Source organism: Phycodurus eques, chromosome 4 (assembly GCF_024500275.1).
Source record: "Phycodurus eques isolate BA_2022a chromosome 4, UOR_Pequ_1.1, whole genome shotgun sequence".
NCBI lineage: Eukaryota > Metazoa > Chordata > Actinopteri > Syngnathiformes > Syngnathidae > Phycodurus > Phycodurus eques.
Window position 1 is genome coordinate 582,005 of NC_084528.1, and position 21,184 is coordinate 603,188.

The following is a 21,184-nucleotide window of genomic DNA, read 5'->3' on the forward strand; positions in this document are numbered from 1 at the left end:
TGGTCTTTGTTTGAATCACCAGCTACAAATTAGTATTTGGTGAGAGTAGAAGTCTCGATTGTTGGTCTGAAGAAGGAACTGAAGTCTAATTACTTTCCCGGGAAAAGTAACGTGTTACTTTGCTCTTTACTCAAAATGGTGGTATTTTGGAGTAATGCTTATAACTTTGTTACTTTGTAATGCGTTACCAGCATCACTGTGTGAAGTACAGTAGCTATGTCTTAAAGGTGATACCATTCATTTTTTTGCGCGCACTTTGTATGTTGTATATTAATATATACTGCAATTTCTCATGCGGCTGCACGGTGGTCGACTGGTTAGAGCGTCTCCCTCACAGTTCAGAGGACTGGGGTTCAATCCCTGGCCCCGCCGGTGTGGAGTTTGCATGTTCTCCCCGTGCTTGCGTGGGTTTTCTCCGGGCACTCCGGTTTCTTCCCACATCCCAAAAACATGCATGGTAGGTTACTAGAAGACTCTAAATTGGCCATAGGTGTGAATGTGAGTGCGAATGGTTGTTTGTTTATATGTGCCCTGCGATTGACTGGCAACCAGTTTAGGGTGTACCCCACCTCCTGGCCAGTTAGCTCCAGCAGACCGGTGATCCGAGTGAGGATAAGCGGTGTAGAAAATGGATGGATGGATGGATCTTGCACCAAGAGTGAACGTGTTATCTGGGCACATTACTTGTCGAGCTTTCAGTTCGTTTTGCAAGCTCCCTTTCGGGCCAATGGTTACGTGAGCTATAGAAAATACCTCCCCAAGCTGCAGTGTTAAAACTAAACACTACGGTCCGCCAAAGTAAAACATACATTGCTAAAGAACACATAAATCATAGTATTGATAATAATACTGATTCAACTTAATTCAAAAAACAATTTAGGAGGGGATCCCTACTAACATATTGTATATCAATATATTAATGGATAGAAAAACTTGATGACAAAAACAAATTAGGAGGGGATCACCACTAACATCCATCTATCCATTTTCTACCGCTTATCCAAGGTCGGGTCGCGGGGGCACTTGCTTTAGCAGGGACGCCCAGACTTCCCTCTCCCCAGCCACTTCATCCAGCTCTTCCAGGGGGATCCCGAGGCGTTTCCAGACCAGCTGAAAGACGTAGTCTCTCCAGCGTGTCCTCAGTTGTCCCCGAGGTCTCCTCCCGGTGGGACATGCCCGGAACACCTCACCAGGGAGGCGTCCGGGACGCATCTGAATCAGATGCCCCAGCCACCTCATTTGGCTCCTATCGATGTGGAGGAGCAGCGGCCCTACTTTGAGATCCTCCCGGCTGACCGAGCTTCTCACCCTATCTCTAAGGGAGAGATCGGACACCCTGCAGAGGAAACTAATTTTGGCCGCTTGTATCCGGGATTTTCTTCTTGCGGTCACGACCCACAGCTCGTGACCATAGGTGGGGGTAGGAACATAGATCGACCGGTAAATTGAGAGCTTCGCTCCTTCTTTACCACGACGGACTGATACAAACTCTGCATCACTGCAGCGATCCACCTGTTGATCTCCCGTTCCATTCTTCTCTCAATCGTGAACAAGACCCCGATATACTTGAACTCCTTTACTTGGGGCAGGATCTCATTCCCAACCTCATTCCCACGTCACCCTTTTCTGGATGACGTGGGAATGGACCATGGTCTCAGATTTGGAGCTGCTGATTCTCATCCCAGCCGCTTTACACTCGGCTGCGAACTGCTCCAGTGAGAGTTTGAGATCACAGCCTGATGAAGCCAACAGAACCACATCATCTGCAAAAAGCAGAGATGCAATACTGAGGCCACAAAACTGGACCCCCTCTACGCCTCGGCTGCGCCTTTAAATTCTGTCCATAAAAGTTATGAACAGAATCGGTGACAGGGGGCAGCCTTGGCGGAGTCGAACCCTCACCGGAAACGAGTCCGACTTACTGCCGGATATGCGGACCGAACTCTGACTCTGGCCATACAGGGACCGAACAGCCCGCATCAGTGGGTTCGGTACCCCATAATCCCGAAGCACCCCCCACAGGAGGCCCCGAGGGACACGGTCGAATGCCTTCTCCAAGTCCACAAAACACATGTAGACTGGTTGGGCGAACTCCCATGCACCCTCGAGGACCCCGCTAGAGCTGGTCCACTTTTCCACGGCCAGGACGAAAACCACACTGCTCCTCCCGCATCTGACACCACTAACATCCATCCATCCATTTTCTGAGCCGCTTCTCCTCACTAGGGTCGCGGGCGTGCTGGAGCCCATCCTAGCTGTCATCGGGCAGGAGGCGGGGTACACCCTGAACTGGTTGCCAGCCAATCGCAGGGCACATACAAACAAACAACCATTTGCACTCACATTCACACCTACGGGCAATTTAGAGTCTCCAATTAATGCATGTTTTTGGGATGTGGGAGGAAACCGGAGTGCCCGGAGAAAACCCACGCAGGCACGGGGAGGACATGCAAACTCCACACAGGCGGGACCGGGGATTGAACCCGGGTCCTCAGAACTGTGAGGCTGACTCTCTAACCAGTCGCCCACCGTGCCAGCCACACCACTAACATATTGTATATCAATATACCAATGAATAGAAAGTCATGGGTGCGCACTATACATCGGAAGAAAGGTTTTCCTGATTTTTTTGGGGGTCAATTTTGGGGGTGTGCATTATACTCGAGCGCGTATAATTCACGAGAAATTACGGTACGTACATGCATATTGTAAAATATTGGCTGGTTGGTGGGAGGCTAAATTTAGGGGAGCATTTTGTGTGTGTGCGTTATGATTTTGATTTATCTTTGTGTGTGTGTCTGTCTGTATTAATTCCTTCATTTTCCGAAACGCTGATCCTCACTAGGGTCGCGGGCGTGCTGGAGCCTATGATTTTGATTTATCTTTAATTAGTATTTTTTTATATTGGTGATTATCTGTATGTGTTGAAAGGACCCTCTTGAAAATGAGAGGAGAAGGAGCTATCGTTGAAATAAATAAGTATCGGTACATAGACAAATAATTCAAAATATAAAGGCAGCGTTCTCCAAACGTTTTACCGCCTTTGACCATTTCCATGTGAAGACATTTTTGTTGATTTACATCACAGAGATAAATAACCAAGTTTTTCTATTTCTGATTCACACACGCCGTATGCCGTATTGTGCTACAAGTCTGACAAGTGTTGGCCGGTGTATGTTGCCTTACTTTTTTGATGAATAATGTCCTCATTAGCACACAGTTTTTGTCCGTACATTATTGGACATAGAGTAATCATCTGGTGATGAACCTTCACTTTGGGTCACTGCTCTTCTTCCTCACTGACATTCTGTGGTCCCGCTGCCGCTTGTATGAATCTTTAACGTACGAGGCTAATGGTGTTAGCTTCGTTAGCCTCGACTATTTTCTTGATGTTAACGCGAATTTGTGTCCCTTTATCCAGTCAGGCGGTGCCAGTCGTCAGTTTCTCCTTGCGTCATCACTACATCCTGTCTTGGACGGGATGTGTCAGTGATAAAAGAATTTCAGACCGACACTGAAAATGCAGTTTTGGGCAATTTTTGGCGGTCGAAAATGTTCGGTGACTTAGCAATGTGTATTGGCCCACCCAAGCGGGCCAGCGTCAATATGTACAGTGGGGCAAAAACGTATTTAGTCAGCCACCAATTGTGCAAGTTCTCTCACTTAAAAAGATGAGAGAAGCCTGTGATTTTCATCATAGGTATACCTCTCCCATGAGAGACAAAATGAGAAAAATTCAATCCAGAAAATCATATTGTCTGATTTTTAAAGAATTTATTAGCATATGATGGTGGAAAATAAGTATTTGTTCACCTACAAACAAGCAAGATTTCTGTCTCTCACGGTCCTGTAACTTCTCTTTAAGAGGCTCCTCTGTCCTCCACTCGTTACCCGTGTTAATGGCACCTCTTTGAACTCATCGGTATAAAAGACACTTGTCCACAACCTCAAACATTCACACTCCAAACTCCACTATGGCCAAGACCCAAGAGCTGTCAAAGGTCACCAGAAATAAAATTGTAGACCTGCACCAGGCTGGGAAGACTGAATCTACAATAGGTAAGCAGCTTGGTGTGAAGAAATCAACTGTGGGAACAATCATTAGATAATGGAAGACATACAAAACCACTGATAATCTCCCTCGATCTGGGGCTCGCTCCACGTAAAATCTCACCCCGTGGCGTCAAAATGATCACAAGAACGGTGAGCAAAAATCCCAGAACCACATGGGGGGGGGGGGCCGAGTGAAATGACCTGCAGAGAGCTGGGACCAACGTCACAAGGGGTACCATCAGTAACACTACGCCGCCAGGCACTCAAATCCTGCAGTGCCAGACGTGTCCCCCTGCTTAAGCCAGTACATGTCCAGGCCTGTCTGAAGTTTGCTAGAGAATGTCATATGATCAGATGAAACCAAAATAGAACTTTTTGGTGAAAACTCAACTTGCCGTGTTTGGAGGAGAAAGAATGCTGAGTTGCATCCAAAGAACACCATACCTACCGTGAGGCATGGGGTGGAAACATCATGCTTTGGGGCTGTTCTTCCGCAAAGGGACCAGGACGACTGATCCGTGTAAAGGAAAGAATGACTGGGGCCATGTATCGTGAGATTTGTGAGGCTGTGGAGTATTGGACGGAGCCAACACCCGCAAGAGTGTACTGGTCCGCTGGTGTTAGTGGAGAATTACACAGCCATCCAACTCTGTCGGCACATTGTGCGATCCGCACGCCGGCTCCGCCAGAACAATGATAATTTATCGAGTCCGTAAAAACTATTGTGTTCATTGTATTTATCGACCGATAAGTCGATGTAGTAATTATCTTGACAGGCCTACATACACAGGAAGTCAGCTATTCCATGTTCCGCGTTGGTCACATGACGTTCCGCATGTAGCGCATTGAAGACTAAAATTGTTCAAAGATGTAAATGTGAGTGTGAATGGTTGTTTATATTGTATGTGCCCTGCAAATGGCATGCCGACCTGTTCACGGGTCTACCCTGCCTCTTGTCCAAACTCAGCTGTGATAGGCAACAGCACACCCGCAACCCTCGTGAGGATAAGCGGTTCAGAGAATGGATGGATGGCTATGTTAGAGCCTGTCAAATGTTACAGTCCATATTTTGTTACAGAAATCACTGAACGCTAACTTCTTACCCGTTGTAACAATGATTGTTCTGGATTAGAGGATGACACGGGAGTGGATTTTGACTCCCGCCCCCTCCCAATCCCAGAGAGATTGATCCCATTCCCTCGCAATCCCGATTGAGTGTTGAAAAGAAATTCCCCAATCCTGAGCCAATATTTTACAGAAACCCACTCCCATCCTTTTTACACCCAGTGAATCCTGCTCCGTTTTTATTAATACCTTAAAAGTCACCAGGAGTGGATGGTTTCCACTCCTGTACACTCCAAGTGACTTTCCTGTCGTAGTTCCCGCTCCTGGTGACTTTTCATTCCCACAATGCTGTTGTGCAATTGGACAGTGTGCAGAATTATTTTCATTCTATTACAAGATATACAACAATAACTGTCTTCTAGTAATGTCCGTCCATCCATTTCCTGTACTACTTATCCTCACTTGGGTCACGGGCGTGCCGGAGCCTATCCCAGCTATCTTCGGGCGAGAGGCGGGGTACACCCTGAACTGGTCGCCAGCCAATCGCAGGGCATACATAAACAAACAACCATTTATACTCACATTCACACCTACGGCCAATTTAGAGTTGGCAATTAACCTACCATGCGTGTTTTTGGGATGTGGGAGGAAGCCGGAGTGCCCGGAGAAAGAGAGGGGGAGAACATGCATACTCCACACAGGCAGGGCCGGTATTTGAACCCCGGTCCTCAGAACTGTGAGGCAGATGTGCTACCCAGTCGTCCACCGTTCCACCTCCTCCAGTAATGTTCTTGACATCGTTTTAAATATATGGAAATTCAGACCAATTGTTCTGGAAGTCAATTTATATCGGTTGGCAGCTCTCTATATTATATGACGCTCTCCTGTCCTGTCTACTCAGGCCTTACTTGATGTAGCAGCCAATGAGGGCTGGCTTGTTACGGCTTTAAGCATCTGCAACCTGGTGCAGATGATTGTCCAAGGCCGCTGGCTGCATGATTCTTCAATACTGACCCTGCCACATTTGGAGCAACAGGACCTCTACCTGGTCAGGTAAGCATTAGATTAATCATGTTACTATTCAGACCATCCTTGCTCTTCTTCCAACCAAGGCCTCATCGACTTGCAGTTTTAAGAACAGCTTTTTTGTTAACTCTTGTGTCCTCCTCTGGGATTTATGTATATTTTTATCATTTGGCGATCATTCTGGCTATGTTGTGGCATGACATCTTACATAAAGTGTTTTTATCGTGCCATTTTTTCAAATCCTTTTTACTCTTATGTATTCTTTACCCTGTTTGTGCATTGTGCACCTTCTGGACACATTTTTGGCCAAAAAATTAACATGCACAAATTATAGTTGTTAAACCGTCATTAATTCATATTTCTGCTTTTTTTCCCCCATAAATCGCTCAAACAACTTAAGACTTGCCCAAAACTACCTGAAAACTACGGTTGCCTAAAGTAGTCCTTACCCATTGTTATAGTGTGTCTGGTAGTGGATTTCAGAAATACTGCAGTTGTCTGATTAAGAACAAGGACATTTATGTTGAGTTTTCCTTCCTCTTCACCACAAACAGCACATCCACCAATAATACCAAAGAAAATTGTGGTTCTGTAATGGTAATAACATTACGCAGGGCCTGACATCAATGGTGGCCCAATGGCCCAGGGCCAGTATGGCACATGCCTTGTTTTTATAATTAATGTACCACCTTTCACATCAGGCATGTATTGTTTTATGTCTTAAATAGTACAACACATGTAGCAGGATTACACACAAAAAATAAAAACCATTTCACAAAACTTTGTAAAAGGGTGGTGCAGGAGACAAGGCATTATATTTTGCTAAGGATCGGAAATGCAGACAGGAATGTGTTTTGTGTATATTATGAGTCACCATCCCCTCCTTGAGCCGTCACCTTGTCGTGGTGGAGTGGTTTGTGTGTCCCAGTGATCCTAGGAGCAAAGTTGTCTGGGGCTTTATGCCCCTGGCAGGGTCACCCATGACAAACAGGTCCTAGGTAAGGGACCAGACAAAGCACGGCTCAAAGACCCCTAATGATGACGACAACCAATGGACTTCGTTTTCCCTTGCCCGGACGCGGGTCACCGGGGCCCCCCACTGGAGCCAGTCCTGGTGGTGGGGCTCGAAGGCGAGCGCCTGGTGGCCGGGCCTGCACCCATGGGGCCCGGCCGGGCACTGCCCGAAAGGGTAACGTGGGTCCCCCTTCCCATGGGCTCACCACCTGTGGGAGGGGCCATAGGGGTCGGGTGCAGTGTGAGCTGGGCGGTGGCCGAAGGCGGGGACCTTGGCGATCCGATCCCCGGCTACAGAAGCTGGCTCTAGGGACGTGGAATGTCACCTCTCTGGCAGGGAAGGAGCCCGAGCTGGTGTGTGAGGTCGAGAAGTTCCGACTAGATATAGTCGGACTCGCCTCCACACACAGCTTGGGCTCTGGTACCAGTCCTCTCGAGAGGGGTTGGACTCTCTTCCACTCTGGAGTTGCCCACGGTGAGAGGCGCCGAGCAGGTGTGGGTATACTTATTGCCCCCCGGCTCGGCGCCTGTACGTTGGGGTTCACCCCGGTGGACGAGAGGGTAGCCTCCCTCCGCCTTCGGGTGGGGGGACGGGTCCTGACTGTTGTTTGTGCCTATGCACCAAATAGCAGTTCAGAGTACCCACCCTTTTTGGAGTCCTTGGAGGGGGTGCTGGAGAGCGCCCCCGCTGGGGACTCCATTGTTCTGTTGGGGGACTTCAATGCTCACGTGGGCAATGACAGTGAGACCTGGAAGGGGGTGAATGGGAGGAACGGCCCCCCCCCGATCAGAACCCGAGCGGTGTTCTGTTATTGGACTTCTGTGCTCGTCATGGATTGTCCATAACGAAGACCATGTTCAAGCATAAGGGTGTCCACATGTGCACTTGGCACCAGGACACCCTAGGTCGCAGTTCGATGATCGACTTTGTGGTCGTGTCATCGGTCTTGCGGCCACATGTCTTGGACACTCGGGTGAAGAGAGGGGCGGAACTGTCAACTGATCACCACCTGGTGGTGAGTTGGCTCCGATGGTGGGGGAAGATGCCAGTCAGACGTGGCAGGCCCAAACGTATTGTGAGGGTCTGCTGGGAACGTCTGGCAGAATCCCCTGTCAGACGAAGTTTCAACTCCCGCCTCCGACAGAACTTTGCTCATGTTCCGGGGGAGGCTGGGGACATCGAGTCCGAGTGGACCATGTTCCACGCCTCCATTGCTGAGGCGGCCGACCGGAGCTGTGGCCATAAGGTGGTCGGTGCCTGTCGTGGCGGCAATCCCCGAACCCGTTGGTGGACACCAACGGTGAGGGATGCCGTCAAGCTGAAGAAGGAGTCCTATTGGGCCTTTTTGGCCTGTGGGACTCCTGAGGCAGCTGATGGGTACCGGCTGGCCAAGCGGAATGCAGCTCTGGTGGTCGCTGAAGCAAAAACTCGGGTATGGGAGGAGTTCGGTGAGGCCATGGAGAAAGACTTCCGGACGGCTTCGAGGAAATTCTGGTCCACCATCCGACGTCTCAGGAGAGGAAAGTTCCAACTACAGGGGGATCACACTGCTCAGCCTCCCTGGTAAGGTCTATTCAGGGGTGCTGGAGAGGAGGGTCCGTCGGGAAGTCGAATCTCAGATTCAGGAGGAGCAGTGTGGTTTTCGTCCTGGCCGTGGAACAGTGGACCAGCTCTACACCCTCGGCAGGGTCCTCGAGGGTGCATGGGAGTTCGTCCAACCAGTCTACATGTGTTTTGTGGACTTGGAGAAGGCGTTCGACCGTGTCCCTCGGGGAGTCCTGTGGAGGGTGCTTCAGGAGTATGGGGTACCGAACCCCCTGATACGGGCTATTCGGTCCCTGTACGACCAGAGTCAGAGTTTGGTCCGCATATCCGGCAGTAAGTCGGACTCGTTCCCGGTGAGGGTTGGACTCCGCCTAGGCTGCCCTTTGTCGCCGATTCTGTTCATAGCTTTTATGGACAGAATTTCTAGGCGCAGCCAAGGCGAAGAGGGGGGTCCGGTTTGGTGGCCTCAGTATTGCATCTCTGCTTTTTGCTGATGATGTGGTTCTGTTGGCTTCATCAAGCCGTGAGCTCCAACTCTCACTGGAGCAGTTCGCAGCCGAGTGTGAACCGGCTGGGATGAGAATCAGCACCTCCAAATCTGAGACCATGGTCCTCAGTCGGAAAAGGGTGGCATGCCCTCTCCGGGTCGGGGACGAGATCCTGCCCCAAGTGGAGGAGTTCAAGTATCTTGGGGTCTTGTTCACGAGTGAGGGAAGAATGGAACGGGAGATCGACAGACGAATCGGTGCAGCCTCTGCAGTGATGCGGACTTTGTATCGGTCCGTTGTGGTCAAGAAGGAGCTAAGCCGAAAAGCGAAGCTCTCAATTTACCGGTCGATCTTCGTTCCTACCCTCACCTATGGTCATGAGCTGTGGGTCGTGACCGAAAGAACGAGATCCCGGATACAAGCGGCCGAAATGAGTTTCCTCCGCAGTGTGTCCGGGCTCTCCCTTAGAGAGAGGGTGAGAAGCTCGGTCATCCGGGAGGATCTCAGAGTAGAGCCGCTGCTCCTCCGCATTGAGAGGAGCCAGATGAGGTGGCTGGGGCATCTTATTCAGATGCCTCCCGGATGCCTCCCTGGTGAAGTGTTCCGGGCACGTCCCACCGGAAACCCCGGGGACGACCCAATACACGCTGGAGAGACTACGTCCTTCGGCTGGCCTGGGAACGCCTCGGGATCCCTCCGGAAGAGCTGGATGAAGTGGCTGGGGAGAGGGAAGTCTGGGCGTCCCTCCTAAAGCTACTGCCCCCGCGACCCGACCTGGATAAGCGGTAGAAAATGGATGGATGGATGGATGAGTCACCATTGCATCAACAGAACCATCCACTGACAAATAGATGGACAAACAAACTCAAATAAACAGCTCTATGGTTTGTTTTAATTTTTATTACTATTTCAGCCTTGGTGGAGGTCTATGATATACTTTGTGGCCTTCTAGTTATATGAGCATGATAATATTGCTAAATAAATATTTGGTCTGCTGTTCATAATTAGAATATATAAATGCCCTCCCATTGTCCATACAAAGACATGACATGGTTTTTCTTAAGGAGTTTTGTAAGAACATATTTAATGAAAAACATGGACAATTAAATGAAGCCTTTTATCCTCAAAAACTGCACCGTGGTGATGTGAAACGAATGTGTGCTTTTTCGTAATAATGTTCAACATTCTGCTTCATAACATTTAGGAAATGGTCAAACCAGAACAGGAGGGGAAACACTGGATCCTACAATGGACCAATCGAAGGGCTTCCTGAGCTGATAGCTGCCTGCAGTGGAAAGGAAAGCATTTTTGCAGCAATGGTTGGTCATGAGTTCCCTTCAAGTCATGTTACTCAGGTAAAATTTGTTTGTTTACAACAACAGTATATTTTTACCTTACCGTAATTTCTTGTGTATAATGCAAATTTCTTTCGCCCCAAAATTGTCAACGTCTATAGTTTCAGATTCTATAAATGTATGCCGCCATCTCGAGGTTATGAAAAAGCTGTACACTTTCATTCCAAAATGCCACCGCCACCTAGATGTTATGAGAAAGGTGTACACTTTAATTCCAATATGACAGGGGTACATATGACTGCATTTATGTACAGTTGTGCTTATAAGTTTACATACCCTGGCAGAATTTGTGAAATATATATATTTTTTTAATTATTTTAATTACTGATGACTGAGCCACAACCATCATTAATTTCTTTATGGTTATGTTTTGTTTAATGATAATGCTTTTCTGAAATGCTTGAGAATTTAATTTGAATCTCATTAAAATAAAATTAAATGCGTTTTGCCTGGCCCTTCATGTCTTCTTTAAAGAATTGTACCCATCTTTCAAATTCTGCCTGGGTAATCAAACATATGAGCACAACTGTGTGTTTTCTAATTTACTAATTAAAGTAGGGCTGTGAATTTCAAAATAAGAGCAAGTCAATAAAAAAAAGTAGTACGTGTTCAGATAAAGGGCTTAACTTCAGAATAATTATTTGAAAAAAAACTAACAAAATACATATAGTACTTCATGTTTTGATTATATGGGTGAAAGCAAAATCGTGCATTGTAAAAATTATTTATATATCGGTAGAAGGGTTTTCCAGAATGTCAACTTTGGGGGTGCGCATTATACATGGGTGCGCGTTATAAACGAGAAATTCCGGTATGTTTTTATAAGCATGTGGTGGTTGCTGTGTATGTCCAAAATAAGTAAATAAATAAATCACCTTTCTCGCCTGAGGCCTGGATAAAAAGGAAATAAATGCAGCCATGACACTAGATCCATCCATCCATTTTCTTCACCACTTATCCTCACCAGGGCCGCAGGCTGCTGGAGCCTATCCCAGCTATTTTCGGGCAGGAGGTGGGGTAGACCCCGAACCGGTCGCCAGCCAATCGCAGGGCACATGGAAACAAACAACCATTCGCACTCACATTCATACCTCCGGGCAATTTAGAGTCTTCAATCAACCTACCACGCATGTTTTTGGGATGCGGGAGGAAACCGGAGTGCCCGGAGAAAACCCACCCAGGCACGGGGAGAACATGCATACTCCATACAGGCAGGGCCGGGATTTGAACCCCCGGTCCCCAGAACTGTGAGGCAGATGCGCGAACCAGTCGACACCGTGCCGGCTCCATGACACTACAATAAATAGAAAAATAATGATCACCAGCCGCTATGAAAATATCAAATAAAACAATACATAGAAGTAAAAACTATATACTGTACTATACTACAAATAGAAATATAATAAATTGTAACTTGTTGCGCTTGTAGTCTTGCTATGAGGTCCGTATTCCATCCATATTCAGTGTCCACTGGGTCCAAAGTACAGTATCAAAATGTAAGAATGTCAAGGTCCAGTATTTAGTTGAGGAATTTTAACCCTTGAATGTTTTTTGGGGTTTTTTTTTTTGTCCATAGGAAAGTCATTTACAGTAAAGGACTCAATACTGTATGTTGCTTGCAAGTACAGTACAGAACATGAATATTGCATTTTTAATAGCTATCATACAAGACATGTGATTCCACACTTGCACACATACACACCATTACCAATGAAAGGCCATGAGCAGTCCTGCCATTGTGAGCCCAGATCCCTCCAGGATCCCTAATTACAGCTCCACTGCTCCAATCTAAGTGTTCATTGCAGCAGTAAAGAGAGTGACCAGTTTGACAGCAGGCTCTGCAGCTTCACCCAATCAGTGGGCCTCATTTCATCCTTCCCCGCCTTTACTGCTCTCATCACCCCTGGCCTCCCACAGTACGGTGGCCTTGCTAATTAAATAATTAGATGTGCAGCAGTGTTCCTGTCTGGTTTGCTCAGAGTGCGTAATCCTCACATAAATAGTGATTTGGGAAGGTTTTCTCCCCCAAGCTCCCATAAAACACACACACACACAAACGTTTCTTTGTACTTTGTGTTGAGCATTGGACAAAATTCTCCATAAACACTTCATAGGCATGCTCATAAACATTGCTTATTTTAGTCGATGAAGTTCTGCATCGATAACATCTTTTCATTTCTGAGCAATTGCATTCATTTTATATATTTTTTAAAATGCATAAGAGGATTCCATTTATCAATCCGTTTTTACTGTACATTTGTGTGGAACACTGATTTGGCATTTTTGTATTTACATTTCAGATGCCAAGTGCATACAATATATTATCGATGCATAATCAATGCACGTTGCATTAGGTACAAGTTAAATGACCTATGGCGTCCATATGCCCAATATTTCACGAACAAGTTCTCTTTATGTATTTGTTTTGCTCAAGAAAATGAAAGTGCCAGTCATTTCCAATAATATCAATCGGTTTCGGAGCGATCGGTAAATAACAAATTGCCCCGGGAATGCCCCTTTTGCACGTCCAAAATCGACATGCCCACATGTCTTGGTTTGACGTTCTCGACAGAACTAGAGACTAAATTTGCTGCGTGGCCGGTGTGGACAAAGGATTGTGCCATACTACAAACCCCAATTCCAATGAAGTTGGGACACTGTGTAATATGTAAATAAAAACAGAACACAATGATTTGCGAATACATTTTGCCTCGTGACTGTTTTTTTTTTTTTTGTCAATGTCTTTCTGTCTCCAAAGTGTTCTCTATCAATTGACTGTCTTGTTGTTGTACTAGAGCGGCTCCAACTACCGGAGACAAATTCCTTCTGTGGTTTTTGGACATACTCGGCAAATAAAGATGATTCTGATTCTGACTTGGCTCTGGTTCAGACACAGTAACAATGCTATTGTGACCCTTTTATATTCCTCTTCGGTTAGATGTGGGACTTCCTCAGTCATCTTCCAGTGCTGGAGGTTGTGTTGAGTGTCAAGGGCCGGTGGGAGGAGAGCCAACAGCAAACAGAACGCCACGTGCCAGCTGCAGGAGCAAACCTGAGGGAGGCCAGGAGCTGGCTGGATGTCCACGCTGACCAGGAGTATGTTTTGCAGGTGTCACTGAGACGCATCAACCAGGGCCAGACGAGGGTCAGTATGGCTGATTGGATATTTTAACATCATACCGTATCAACTCCAACCGTCCCTTCCTTGGTGTGTCAGATGCAGTCGTACACGTGCGGAGGGTGGAGCAGGACACAATGCTCTGTCTTGATTGGTCGACAGAGAGTAGTCCACCATCTTCCACGTTTCAGTGGTCTGAATTCAATGGGTAGAGACAAAAAGCACATCAAGAAATATTGAGGATTACGACAGGAGGATTTAAAGCTGATTTTTGTTTTAACGTACTGTTAGCATACTGCACTGTACCTTTTTTGTTCATTTTCTTGATTGAATTGGCAAATGACATGCGTTCTTGCTGGTATGCTATGCTACCGCATTATTTATGTCGCTGGGCAGCTCTCATCATCCTGCTTGGACTCCCTGGAGTGGAAACATCGATTTGTTCAGTCAAGTCCTCAATGCCAAAACTGATAGTTTGTATTCCATATGGACAGTTGTCGTAAGAAAGTTACATACGCTCATGTTCAATTCACAGTAGTTTTGAAATCATGAACTGTGTACAGAAGTTTGAAATGACGACACATTTTCTGTAATACAAAAAGAGTCCAAATTATACACATAGGCACCTATATGCTGTACATACCCCCCCCCCCGTTAAATATTTGGTTAAATGTCCTTTAGCAAGGTTCACCTTAACTGTCAACAAGCTTCTGGCATAAGTCTGGCAGGTTCTTTGACCACTCGTTTGGTCAGATTTGGTAGATGGTTCGGTGACCTGGCACGAACTCAGCTTTTAAGCATAGTTGCCAACGGATCAATAAGGTTCACGTTGTTGGAAAGGCCATTCTAGAAGCTCCTTTATCCATTCCCAAACCAGTCTTGATAAATATTTGAGCTCATTGTCTTTTTGCGCGAACAGTTTTGTCCATGTGTCTGCCTGCCGTCTAGCTGTTAATTTAATGTGAAGTCTAAGAATTGGCCTTTAATTCGACAACTCTCCGACAGCGTATCTCGACCAATAGGATTGCGTATTGTGACCGGCGCTTCCCGTGCTTGCCGTTGTCAAAATGCATTCACACGCACAAACCAATGTCTACCGAAGCTTTACGTACAACCGTGTGGGCTACCACTAGCTTGCTAGGCTACATAACGTTTTGTTGCCTGCTTACGAGCCGTATCCTATTAAAAGTACGTGAACGTACCTCAAGCAATCCTGGAATGAACGTTCTCTCCCGAACACCAGTGACCAGCACCACACGTTTTTCCTCATTTTGTCCCCCCGCGCTCACTCACACGCACGCACGCACATGGTAGTCGTCTGACATAATGTGTCTTGTAGTCTGATCCAGGCATTAGTGTAAAAGTAGAATGGTAAATGGACTGGACTTATAGAGCGCTTTTTCTACACTATCACAGTGCCCGAAGCGCTTTACAAAGGCTCACATTCACCCCTTCACGCACACATTCATACACCAGTGGAAAGGTGACCTCAAAATTCTTCAAATTCCCCTCAAATCTATTGACATTTCTGTCCCCCTTGGGTGTTCCGACACGACGATGATCCCAAACACGTCGAAACTGAGAACCATTCTTGAAAAAAAAATTCCTGTGCCACAAAAACTATTTAAATGACGAAGTAAATAATATATCAAATAATATCACATGTCCAGCCACAATTATGCCAGAGGCTTTTTGATTGCATCTGATCGAGGGGAAAAGGGATGTTTGACCCGATATCGGTAGGGTTGTATGTAATTACAGTGCCGTGAAAAAGTATTTGCCCCCTTCTCAAATTCCCATTTTTGTTGCATTTCCCCACTTTGATGCTGAAGATCATCAAACAAATTCAAATAGCGAACAAAGATAACCCAAATAAACATAGAAGGCACTTTTTAAATGGTGATTGTAATTATTAAGGGGGGAAAAAAAATACTATTCAAGTCTACCTGGCCCTGTGTGAAAAGAGCAATTGTGGTTAACTTCCAAGTCGTGTATCAAATTGTTGGTTCTAAAACTATTTGAAGATGAGCATTTGACAATGGAAAAGGAACCGTTCATAATCAACCAGCGAATTGGTCTTGTCGAGATTGTTACAGTTGTCTTTGTTTCGAACAGAGGAAGCAGGACACTAAGGCTCAGGCCCCGAGATTCCCGAAGGTGAAAACTGAAGGCTGGTTCCTTGTTGTTGGTGAAGTGGATCACAAGGCGCTACTGGCAGTCAAACGAATCGGATACGTGCGCAACCACTCAACAGTGTCTGTGGCCTTCTACTCACCAGAGAAGACTGGAAAGTAAGGTTCTCTCCTGACCAAATCATTCAAGGCAGCATTCACAAACTTTACATCCGGTTAGTGAACTTAATGGCAATGTGAGTTTGAAGAATTCATGTCTTCGGTGCAACCAGTCCACTCTGAGATGCCGATTTGTCTTCCAAGTTGTTTTAACTTCAAAACAAGACAAAGTAGTCATCATAGGAAGTATCATAAAGTGCATTGAATTGTGCGGACACACATGATGAGTTTGTGTTGACCTTATTCGGTTTGGGCTTTTGATTGGTGTCGACGGAGATGAGGAGGAACTGTACCGAAATGTGGACGGCGCTTGGCGCTTTCTGCAAAGAACCCTTTTTATTCTGAACGACTTTTGCATCGTAGTTCTGTTTTCAGGGTTAGGAAATGCACCATACTGGCATGTGCACAGACATGTTTGGTGCCAGGTGCTCCAGCCCAAAAAAGGGCACCCGTAGCAAAAATGTTCATATGATTGAGGGAAAAAAACAGTATCTATTTAACGAATGTATTTATTTCTCTAAACACAATCAACCAATCGGTAATACAAACTATAACAAAGGAAGTGAATGGAGGCTACAGTGGATTTAAAAAATCAACACACCGCTGTTCAAATGGCAGGTGCTTTCTTCATACGTACTATTCTCTCAGGAACTCAAATAAATGCCCATCGGGTTTGTAAAATGGATGACAGAGCGTGTCATTTTCATTTATTGATGTTTTAATATTGATGAATGAAGAAGACATTTTTTCATCCTGGGCAAAAGGGCAGGTGCTTGAGCACTGCGTCGTGGCTAGGTGTGTTACGTGCCGGATACCATCACGCGCGGTTCTATTTTGGGCCGTTTAGTGCTTTTGCATTTGAGCTCTTCATTTCTTGTTTGTTTGTCCATTCGGTACTGTAGTTCAAGCCAGTCAAGCCAATTTAAACGACGGTAGATTCCCGTTTTGCACTCGTCCCGTGCATATCATGTTGGTGTCACGTGGATGCCTCTCGTCAATCCGTTTGCCTCGTGCTTTCAGATGCATCTACACACTCTACTTGATGAGCGACAGCTACCTGGGCCTGGACCAGCAGTATGACATTCATCTCAATGTGATACCAGCCAGCGTCACTCCCCAGGTCAACACAGAGGTCGCGGACTAGATTACACGATCCCCCCCCCTCGGGCCGCTGTTGGCTCTTCAAAAATTCCGCTACCTTTGATTGATACTTATGTAAAGACCAGCAAGGATGTTATCGTGACACTGAAATTGTTTCTGTAAGTCTCCAGTCTGTGGACATAGTGATCAAGAAATTAAGATGGAGTCGGGTTGTTTCATGCTTCCAGTCATTCTTAAAAGCCCTGTAACAGCTGTTTTTTTTTTTTTTTTCCCCCGCACGACTTTTATTTGCTGGTCATGTGGCCAGAAATGAAGAGAAGAAAATAAAGAGGAGGAGAAAACAGATATTATCTCAACTGTATTATTATTTTTTTTACTTACTACTTTACATTTACAGAGCACAGAAAGTGGCGTGTCTTGGGTTGCGGTTGATCCGTGTGGAGCTGGTACCAGGTCCACCTCGGTCCTGCGAAAGTGTCCTTGAGCAAGATAATGCAAACCCAGTTCTTCCTGATACTGTGCCAACGACCTGTTAGCTTTCTTTCCATGACAAAATGCGACAAAAACCTAAAAGGGTCGAAAAGTTTTTCCTCAACGCAGCACATTGAGCATGTTTTGCTTTTCTAAACCCTTCGAAGCACATGCATTGCATTATTGGAAATGGGGGTCTTACAGTTGACATATTTTTATTTTTCAAGTACTACAACTGCCTCCTGAAGTGGAAAAAAAACATTCAAGATTCTAAATGCACCATTTGTGTAAATGTTTGTCACCCCATGGTGGAATTCTCGATGGGCAAATAAAACTTTAAAAAAAAGAAATTGTCATAAAATCGTCTCTTGAATACTTTTTGACTTTAGAAGACAAAATGTGCTTGTAGTTTTTTTTTTTGTCTATATATCTATATTTTACTGGCAGTAATGTTTGTATTACAGGAGTGAAACTTGATCATTGTCATGACTGCTGCAAGGCTCCTTGTTTTGGACATTGTTGCTTTATTTTCTATTATTTTTTTACGTGGTTCATCTTTTGTGACTAGGCCAGAACATTTTGTTCCGACACAAAATGAAACAAATTGCAGAATCGAATTTAAAATCCACGCCTGTTTTTTCCCCACAGCAAGTGTCCACGTACACACTTGGGATGTAAAGTTCATGACATGGATTGTGCTACAGCACTTCACAAAGGATGAATATATTACATGATCAAATAATATTGGTTAGGTTTCCTTGTGCACTTTTAATTCATGAGGAATAATCTTTTGACACCCGAGTTCATATCCAGTGTGCAAAAGGGGTTTTGATTTAGTTTAGTTTTTTTTTTTTTTATGGTCTTCTGTGATCAATGAAGTAAAAGGATGTCCCTGCTCATTTTTTGCCTTAGTGGATAAATGTGGCCCTGGCAAATATAGCAATTATATTTCCGCAGATGTTGATATTAACAATCCCAAAGAGCACAAACAATATACAGTATCTTTGATACTGTATAACGTCGGATCCTATTAGTGCGGCCTCACATCGTTCAGCGTGGAGCGCGCGCAAATATCACGACAACAAAAATACATCCAAAACATTTATTTAATTTCTTTTTGTTTTTTTTGTTTTTGGGGGGTGCATGGAGAGTGAGTGACTGCTTTCCATCCCCGAATCAGCAACAAAAGAAAACTAAATGCTCTCTCGCTACTATATGAATCACACACCTTGGGGATGGTGCCGCTATCCATTTCAAATTTGATTCAACTCAATATACTGTAAATAAAACGCAATTTTCTCAGAGTAACATAAGTATTTACACACTTTGTACCGAGTTCCAATTAACCGCAGCTCTCTCTCTCGAGCTCCATCTATATATATATATTTTTTTTTTTAATATAAATATATCTATATATATAGATATATATATCTAAACTTACTCGACTTAACTTTGTGTTGTGTTTGCGTCGCCTTTTCCTATTTCTTTGGGCTGGCGTGAAGAAATGAAGCCGCTCTGATTGGTTGGAGGCCACAAGAATTTCGAGACGAGGACGTCATCGTACCTTACGGACGAGCGGACCAACCAAAGGGAAGATTAGATGTCCTTAGAATGTCGGATAGTTCGTTTCTCACACGGGTTGTTGGTTTTGTTTTTTGTTTCAAACTCCCAATACAACCCGTTTTGCGTTCCGTCTTTTGTCCCCCAGCTGAGCTGAGCGGTCGGGCGGCCCGTCAGAGGTGAGCGACCCTCATTGGGCAGCCGGTCGTCGTTCGTTGTGGAGCACGTGACACCGACGCTCAGCCAATGGGAGCTGGAGCCCGGCGCGCCGTCGTCCAATAGGAACCGAGCTGTCGAGAAGCTCCGGATGCCTCCGCTTTGCTCCATTCAATTCAGTCGACGCGGAACGGGACGAAGCTCCGAATGTTTGGACGCTCGGGCCACTTTCAAGTCCAGCGAACTCCGGTCGAGCAACAATTGAGTGGCGTCGTAGCCGGGCAAGAAAACGAGCGGAGCCCGTTCCGCAAAAGGGGAAATTCATTTTCCAAACGCGGCATGACAGTTTCGCCGCTGCTGGCCTGAGGCCGCAGGTCGGAGGTCGGGAGGTCGGAGGTCGTCCACGAGAATGCGGCGACGCGGCGTTCGCGTGTAACGAGCGGAGGACGACGAAAACGACGGCGCCATGAAGGACAAATCCAAAAACGCGGCCCGGACTCGACGTGAGAAAGAGAACAGCGAATTTTCCGAGCTCGCCAAACTGTTGCCGCTCCCGTCGGCCATCACGTCCCAGCTGGACAAAGCCTCCGTCATCCGCTTGGCGACGAGCTACCTCAAAATGAGGAGGGTGTTCCCTCAAGGTGAGCCCCGAGAGCGAGAGAGCGAGAGAGCGAGAGAGAGTCGCGCGTCGGGCCTGGTTGCTATTTCGGTTTAGATTCATCGGAGAAGTACGAAATACGGATCGACGGAAAAAAAAAATAATAATAATAATTATAAAAAAAGAGCTCGACCAAACGGCAGATTATTTCTCGTCAGCGCAATACTGTACGCTCGTATAGTGAACGGAATCGAAAACAAAAAAATACAAATTAAGAAATCCTCTTTCTCAAATTGGCCACACGTGCGAGCGCACGTGTGGCCAATTTGGGTGTTCATTCGATGAAGCGGGCACGCGTTTTGGGAAGTCAGAAAAAGAAGCAAAAACAAAACAAAACGCGAGCGTACGAAATCGGGAAGAAAAATTTTAAAAAAAAAAATATATATATACATACATGTCAACTTGGGCCGAGATTCGATCGCAGAACCTCGCAGCTGCGAGACAGATATGTGAAGCGCCATTCCGCGCACATTGGTTTTCAAATCAATGTGAAATCATGAGCATTCGTAAAGTCATTCGACGTCAAGTACTCCCTCGAGAAAGTGCGCGCCCTCCAAATATCACCCTAATTGGGGTGGGGGGAGATACACAAATAAAATAAAGAAAATATATTTCGAACAGGACCATCGGTTGCACGCGATTAAAGTGGTTAAACGAACATAGATGAATGCATATTTTCGAGTCGGGGGTGACGGCAGTCGATCACCTTCCCTTCAGCTGCAAGCAAAACTGACATTGGCGTTTCCGTTTTCGAATAAATTGAGAAGCGCGAATGGCGTCGCAGGGCCACAAAATTGTGCAACGCCGCGTCGATGACCATGCGTGTGTTGGGAAATCGCCTCCGAAGTCACTCCGATTGAAATGCTTCGTTTTTCGCTCGGGTCCATTTTGAACGAAATTCCATTCAGTGTGGGGGTTGCAGATGGTAAATCCAAAATGAGAAGATACGGCAAAGGGAAAAAGTCGCGTGTGTCTCCCAAAGCAATTTTTATTTTTTTTTGCATTTTTAGTTTATGCTAATAGTTTCACAAGGCAAAAAAAAAAAAAATGGTTTGTATCCAAATGTACACGGGAAGGGCTTCGACGTTCGATGCGCTGATTTGGGATTTGTGTGTGTGATCTTGCTCAGCAGGCCTCGGCGAGTCGTGGGGCCGGGTGAGCCGCGGATGCTCTCCGGATGCTCTCAGCCAGGAATTAGGTTCCCACCTCCTGCAGGTGATGATGATGATCATGATGATGATGATGATGATGATGATTCGAGTGTGTCTCAACGCATTTGCCG

The 21,184-nt window shown here is 45.9% G+C and overlaps 2 protein-coding genes across 5 annotated transcripts in view; both read left to right on the forward strand.

Annotated features, from left to right (window-relative positions):
• ascc3 (activating signal cointegrator 1 complex subunit 3) overlaps positions 1-17,865 on the forward strand; it is a 175,459-nt gene extending 157,594 nt beyond the window's left edge. For both annotated transcript variants that reach the window (XM_061673583.1, XM_061673584.1), the window contains exons 38-42: positions 6,020-6,171; positions 10,397-10,547; positions 13,486-13,692; positions 15,781-15,956; positions 16,977-17,865. In XM_061673583.1, coding sequence (XP_061529567.1) covers positions 6,020-6,171; positions 10,397-10,547; positions 13,486-13,692; positions 15,781-15,956; positions 16,977-17,100 — 810 coding nt within the window. In that variant the 3' untranslated portion in view covers positions 17,101-17,865. The remainder of the gene's footprint in view (positions 1-6,019; positions 6,172-10,396; positions 10,548-13,485; positions 13,693-15,780; positions 15,957-16,976) is intronic.
• Positions 17,866-19,032: 1,167 nt separating this feature from the next.
• The window catches only part of sim1a (SIM bHLH transcription factor 1a), a 34,521-nt gene continuing 32,369 nt past the window's right edge, over positions 19,033-21,184 (forward strand). The window contains exons 1-2 of one of the 3 annotated variants that reach the window (XM_061673588.1): positions 19,033-19,885; positions 21,032-21,117. In XM_061673588.1, the coding sequence (XP_061529572.1) occupies positions 19,711-19,885; positions 21,032-21,117 (261 nt within the window). In that variant the 5' untranslated portion in view covers positions 19,033-19,710. The remainder of the gene's footprint in view (positions 19,886-21,031; positions 21,118-21,184) is intronic. The other 2 variants (XM_061673589.1, XM_061673590.1) reach the window with 2 other exon arrangements.